The following is a 7029-nucleotide window of genomic DNA, read 5'->3' as shown; positions in this document are numbered from 1 at the left end:
CTCCTCCATTTCTGATGTGTACTGGTTTGCCCTCTCTTAGGCAATCTGATGCCCCTCCCCATTTGGGAAGGGACCCACCCTATTGTTGTGGAACTCAGTGAAGTCACCTAATAGACATAACTCACCATTGCTCAGAATTCCCAAACTCAAGAAATCTGCTAGATTGAGCCTCTTGGGTCTCTGGGATTGCAGATGTGGCTCACCACGTCAAGCTCCACTCTTCTAAGATTAATAAACTGCAGAGATTTGATCTGTGTTGGTGGAAGGTGTTTCTTCCTCTAGATTTCTCTGTATTAGTGACATCACTGGTTCAGTGCCTATTTTTTTTTCTTTGACAAATTAAATTAAAATCTTACTTCTTGATTTTTATCTCTTGAATGAGAGTGACTGGAAGGTGCCTGAAAGGGCAGGAAGGGAGGGATAAGATACAGACATCTTCTCCCATCCAGATTCTGGTAGGCAAAGAGCTCCTTAGCCACTTATCCACCTTTCCTCCTTTCACCCCAAAGCCTGGTACTGGTGGGGGTGGGGCGGGGTGAGACCCTGCCAATGTTGTTAGGGACTGTTATACCACAGGGTTATGCAATACAGGAAAGGCCCTAGTTCTGCCTCCTGCAGTGGCTGAGACCGGTTGGTTAGATGCAGGGAACCTCAGAACCATTACCAACCGCTGCTGGACTTAGGTTCCTCATGCCAAGTTAGTGTCAGGACAAAGTTGATGTCATGGAGGGAAGGAAGGGATAAAAAGTCATGACTTCTCTTGGCTTGCTCTGACTCTGGCTCTTTGGTTTAGAATACTCTCTATTTCCTTCTAGAGTAAAATCTTCCTAAATACCTTGGAAATCCAAGCTATCAATAGCTATGTGCAACATGCCCCAAATCCTTAAATTAGAAATGCAAATTAAAGGAATTCTGAGGTACACTCTCATCCCCCTCAGACTGGCAAAGTTTACAAGGAAGGAAAATGACAAATGTTGGTGGGACGGAGGGAAAACAAGTATATGAACATGCTGTTGGTGGAGCGGAGAACATTTCTACATTGGAGAGTTTTTTCCTAGGTAGTTAATCGCATCACACATACTACCTTATTTGATACGTACGGGTATCTCTGTACTGTTGTAAGCATCTTTCCCTCCCTCCCCACTCTCTAACAATGCTAGCTTCCTGAGGGCAGGACCTCTCATTTCTGCCCCAAATCCCAGGGGCTAGTATAGTCGGATATAGAGAAGATGCTCAAACAATGCTTGCTGAATTGCACTTGAACCCCAGCGCCCAGCAAAGTGCCAGGCACACAATAGGCGCTTAATTAGAGCTTACTGCGATGCACTGACTTGCTTAAGGATCTTCCTGGCTGGGCGATATGCGGTGACTTCGGCCGCCTGATGCGGCAGCCCCGTCTCGCCCGACGGAGGGCGTGGCGTGGGCTACGCGGGCTGGCTCTGGGCGCTAGCGCCTCCGGGGCCGGGCTGTGGTCTGCTCCGAGCTCCGGCCGGCCTCTGGGCGCTGCGAGCCGCAGCCTCCGCCTTTCCGCCCCCATCAGCTGACTGTGCCGTGCGGAAGGAACAGGCGCCAGTAGCCCGCGAGCTGAGCCGAGCCTAGCCGAGCCGTGGCCCGTTCTGGCCTCCGCGCTCCTGCCCTGTACGCCCTGCGCCCGCCCCGGCCTATCCCGTTCCCATCCAGCCCAGCCCAGGTCCTCCCCTGGCTCCGCGCCCACTATGGCAGGGCTCGTGGTCAGTGGAACCCAAGTAAGTCCTTAGCCTGAGACATGGAGGGAGGACGCTCTGCTGCCCCCTACCACCCTGAGAAAGGGGCCCGGGGAGGAGGGCCCTAGGACCCAGAGCCTCACGGGGTGGGCGTGAGGGGGACTGGAGCAGACCCTCTCCTCACTTTTAGTACTCCCCCTCCTCCGCCCCCGTAGGTGCCCTCTCCTGCTTCCTCCTAGCCCTACAGTCCGATGTGGCCTGGCCTTAGACAATCTGGGAAGAGAAACCTCTCCTCCGGCACAGAAGCCCTCGTGCGAGGAGGGACCGGGCGCCGACAGCCTTGGTAGCCCGTGCAAGGCCTGCTGGGGACCGCGCACATTTCCCTGACCTCCTCGGAGCCCAGCTTCCCCATCATCAAACGCGCCACCAGCCTCAGCGAGGCCCTGGGTGTGAAGGAGACGTTCTGTTCTGATATTCGCACGCACACAAATAATAATTCCCCCTTCCTCATGGCAGGAGCGGGTGGGACGGGGAAACGACGGATAATTGCTTTATTTGCCAGGACACCCACTTTCCTGAACAGGTTTCCATGGAGAGTGAATGAAAACTGTTTCCCTGCCCTGGCTGGGTGAGATACACACATGCCTCCGCGCACGTGGGGCGGCCCCGGGGAGGTGCCAGCTGGGGCTGGAGGGCAGGTTTCTGCGCCACCAGCTCCCCGAGGGCGTTGGGTGCCGCTCGGCGGGGGCCTGAGCGGATGGCAAGCCCTCTTACAGCCGTGTAAAGGCGGGTTCGTTCTCCTATCTTCTCCCATCTCCGCCTTCACTCACAGACCGGGGTACTCGAGGCTGATTTTCCCAGATTGCCTAAGGCCGGGCCCGATCAGACAGTTTAACATGACTGGGCTGCGAAGGATCTTTCTCTTTTCTAAATAAATGCTGGTAGTGCTTTACAGCCCAGTTAGGTAATCAGTCAGTTAATCAATATTTATTGAGGACCTGCTGGGAGCTGTCCTCACCTTTTTGCTGTATTCCTTTAAGGGTCCTAGTTTCTTTGACATCACCTCCTTCCCCCGCCTCCAGTATAGGAGCAAAGTGACTATATTCTTTTTTTCCCCGGCTCGGAGCTTAGGCTTCAGTTTTGGGAATCACAGCAGAGGGCAAAGACCCAGAAAAATCAGAGAGATGGCGATTAGGGAGGGAGGCAGGGGGCTGGCCAAAATAACCTCTGCCGTTTCTGACAGGGTACCTATACCTGTGGCAGCTGCTTAGTGACTTTCAGAATAGCCCCTTTCCTGGGAGCTGGAGCTCTTTGATCCCCAGATACAGCGTTGGAGTCTCTCCGTTCTCCAGCCGGGAGGGTTTTGGTGTCTCTCTGCTGTGGCTTCTGTTTTCATGAGTGAGATTTAAAATCATGAAAATCATGCTTAAAGGCAGAAGTGCAGTGGAAAGAGCACTCCAGAATAGCTTCCACTTTTAAGTTTAAAAATCACTTTCATATATATGTATGAAATATATATGTACATATATATGTATGTGTGAGATACACGTATGTTTGTGTGTATATATATACATATACATAAATATATAGAATATATATATACATATTCTATTTGAACTTCATAACAACCTGATTTCAAGCGCTTTCCATTGACAGGGTAGTATTGTGGGAGTAAGAGGAACTGGATGCAAATTCTGACTGCTGTAATCATGTGAGCTCTAGCTAGAAATTTAATCTTTTGAAAATGTTCATTTTTCAGCAGATAGCCTCTGAGGTTCCTTCTAGAGAGAGCTGTGATCTTATGATTAGCTGTATGAGCTTAGGCAAGTCATACGAATTAACTGACCCTCCTCTGTAAATCATTCTTTGCTTTAATATTGAATACAGCAATTTTTTTTTTAATTTTTTTATTTAATAATTACATTATATTTACACTCATTTCTGTTCCGATTTTTTTTCCCCTCCCTCCCTCCACCCCCTCCCCTAGATGGCAAGCAGTCCTTTATATGTTGGATATGTTGCAGTATATCCTAGATACAATATATGTTTGCAGAACCGAACAGTTCTCTTGTTGCGTAGGGAGAATTGGATTCAGAAGGTATAAATAATCCGGGAAGAGAAACAAAAATGCAGATAGTTCACATTCGTTTCCCAGTGTTCTTTCTTTGGGTGTAGCTGCTTTTGTCCGTCATTTATCAATTGAAACTCAGGTCTCTTTGTCAAAGAAATCCACTTCCATCAAAATATGTCCTCATACAATATCGTTGTCGAAGTGTATAATGATCTCCTGGTTCTGCTCATTTCACTTAGCATCAGTTCATGTAGGTCTCTCCAAGCCTCTCTGTATTCATCCTGCTGGTCATTTCTTACAGAACAATAATATTCCATAACATTCATATACCACAATTTACCCAGCCATTCTCCAATTGATGGGCATCCATTCATTTTCCAGTTTCTAGCCACTACAAACAGGGCTGCTACAAACATTTTGGCACATACAGGTCCCTTTCCCTTCTTTAGTATTTCTTTGGGATATAAGCCCAATAGAAACACTGCTGGATCAAAGGATATGCACATTTTGATAATTTTTTGGGCATAATTCCAGATTGCTCTCCAGAATGGTTGGATTCGTTCACAACTCCACCAACAATGCATTAGTGTCCCAGTTTTCCCGCATCCCCTCCAACATTCATCATTATTTTTTCCTGTCATCTTAGCCAATCTGACAGGTGTGTAGTGGTATCTCAGAGTTGTCTTAATTTGCATTTCTCTTATCAATAATGATTTGGAACACTCTTTCATATGAGTGGTAATAGTTTCAATCTCATCCTCTGAAAATTGTCTGTTCATATCCTTTGACCATTTATCAATTGGAGAATGGCTTGATTTCTTATAAATTTGAGTCAGTTCTCTATATATTTTGGAAATGAGGCCTTTATCAGAACCTTTAACTGTGAAAATGTTTTCCCAGTTTGTTGCTTCCCTTCTAATCTTGTTTGCATTAGTTTTTGAATACAGCAATTTAAAATTGAATATTACCTGCTTTAGCTCTTTGACAAGTTTGTTAAGAGGTTCAAGTAGGATATATAAAGATTATATATAAATAGATATATATACACACAAATACATGTGTAACACACGTATGAAAGTGCTTTTTAAACTTTAAAGTAGAGGTTTTTCTGCATAGGACTGAAGCCTTTCTTATGTCTATCTTCCTTCTATTTTGTGTTCCTTTGGGTGGTTTTGCTTTTCAATTTTTGTTCCTTTTTTTGGTGTGTGTGTGTGGGGGGGGGCGGGGGGGAAGCTTGAGGAAATACACATGGGCCTGGAGATGATCACTCACTGATTTGTCTGCTGAGTGCCTTCAATCTGTTAGGTTGGAAAGGAGCTAGAAACCCTTTACTTAGGAAACTGTCTGCTTTTAGGTGTGTCTGAGTCTTATGGATATTGTATTTTACATTTAAAATTTTTTTATTTCAAGTTTTGAGTTCCAAATTCTATTTTTCCCTCCTACATCTCTGAGATGGTAAGCAATCAGATATAGATTATACATGTGCAATTATGTAAAATATTTCCATTTTAGTCATTTTGTAGAAGACTAGAATAAAAGAAAAATGAAAGAAATGGAAAAACTGCATGCTTCAGTGCATATTCAATCACTATCAGTTCTTTCTCTGGACATGCTAGTATTCTTCATCATTAGTCCTTTGGGACTGATCTATATCATTGTTTTGCTGAGCATAACTAAGTCATTCCCAGTTCTTCATTGAATAATATTGCTTTTACTGTGTACACTGTAATCTTGGTTCTGTTTACTTCACTATGCATCTGTTCATGTAAATCTTTTCAAGTTTTTCTGAAATCATTCTGCTTCTTTCTTTCTTTCTTTCTTTTTCTTCTTTCCTTCCTTCCTTCTTTCTTTCTTTTTTTCTTTCCATCCTTCCTTCCTTTTTTCCTCTCTCCTTCCTTCCTTCCTTTTTTCTCTCTCCTTCCTTCCTTCCTTTTTTCTCTCTCCTTCTTCCTTCCTTCCTTCCTTCCTTCCTTCCTTCCTTCCTTCCTTCCTTCCTTCCTTCTTCCTTCCTTCCTTCCTTCCTTCCTTCCTTCCTTCCTTCTCTCTCTCTCTCTCTCTCTCTCTCTCTCTCTCTCTCTCTCTCTCTCTCTCTCTTTCAAGGCAATTGCCCAGGGTCACACAGCCAGGAATTATCAAGTGTTTGACCAAATATGAACTCAGGTCCTCCTGACTTAAGGGCTGGTACTCTATCCACTGTGCCATCTAGCTGCCCCGGTTGTCATTTCTTTATAGCATAATAACATTTCATTACGATCCTATACCATAACTTGCTTAGCTTTTCCCCAATTGATGGGCATCCCTTTGATGTCTAATTCTTAGCCAATACAATAAGGACTACTATAAATGTTTTTGTACAAATAGATCCTTTTCCATTTGTTGATATCTCTATTCATATGATTGTAGGTAGCTTTGATTTCTTTCTGAAAATTGCCTGTTCATATCCTTTGACCACAGGCTTCTGTATTATGGTGTCTATCCCACTCTGTTACCATCCCATATCACAATCATTCTTTAGCACCCTGTATTTATGGGACATCTTTCTTCCAACCTGACTTCAGCCAGTGGGCATATATTTTGAGTAAGCCAAACTTCATAAAAGTGTTAAACCAACCCATGATTCCCAGAATTGTTTCCAGGATGAGGAAATCGATCAAACAACCCTCAAACTGAAGGGAATTTAACCAGATGCTTCAGAAAGCTTCTCAAGAGAAGACCTGGCCCTGTCTTGTCACTGGGTATCAGTCATTTATCTTTCTGAGGCTATTTTCTAACCTATAAAGGGCTGGGAGGGGAAGAATAATACTATTCTACTTAATCCTGCAGGATTGCTGGACTTTATAAATTGTAAAGCGTTATATAGATGTAAACTATTGTTATTATTATTATTATTATTATATGATATTGTAGTCACACCTGACATAAGTTGTTATTTTGTTATCACCCCACTGTAATATTGTGGGATCAGAATTTTAGAACTGGAAAGAACCTTAGAGATCCTGGAGCCCGATCGTTTTATTTTTCTGATGAGGAACCTAAGGTAGTAGGAGTGTTATGGATGCTGCTGGTGTCTAGGATTAGATTTGAACCAAAGGCCTCTTGTGATACCTCCCTCCAGCTTCACCCTTTAGCCCTGTTGTTCACATCAATTGGTGGAACACCCCTATGTAACATTATCTCTGTGGAACAAATTCACCCATCATTATGTGTTCAAGGAGCAGGTTTATGACAAGTTGAGGCTTTGCCTCTGCAGGTAGA

The 7029-nt window shown here is 44.4% G+C and overlaps 1 protein-coding gene across 1 annotated transcript in view; it reads left to right on the top strand.

Annotated features, from left to right (window-relative positions):
• Nucleotides 1–1481: 1481 nt before the first annotated feature.
• Nucleotides 1482–7029, top strand: part of LRMDA (leucine rich melanocyte differentiation associated) — a 1322797-nt gene continuing 1317249 nt past the window's right edge. Inside the window, exon 1 of the mRNA XM_051982052.1 lies at nt 1482–1745. Coding sequence (XP_051838012.1) covers nt 1716–1745 — 30 coding nt within the window. The 5' untranslated portion in view covers nt 1482–1715. The remainder of the gene's footprint in view (nt 1746–7029) is intronic.

The sequence above is a fragment of the Antechinus flavipes genome, chromosome 2 (genome assembly GCF_016432865.1).
Source record: "Antechinus flavipes isolate AdamAnt ecotype Samford, QLD, Australia chromosome 2, AdamAnt_v2, whole genome shotgun sequence".
In the NCBI taxonomy this organism is placed as follows: domain Eukaryota; kingdom Metazoa; phylum Chordata; class Mammalia; order Dasyuromorphia; family Dasyuridae; genus Antechinus; species Antechinus flavipes.
Note: the sequence above shows the minus strand (reverse complement) of the source record. Positions and strands in the feature narration are given on the sequence as shown.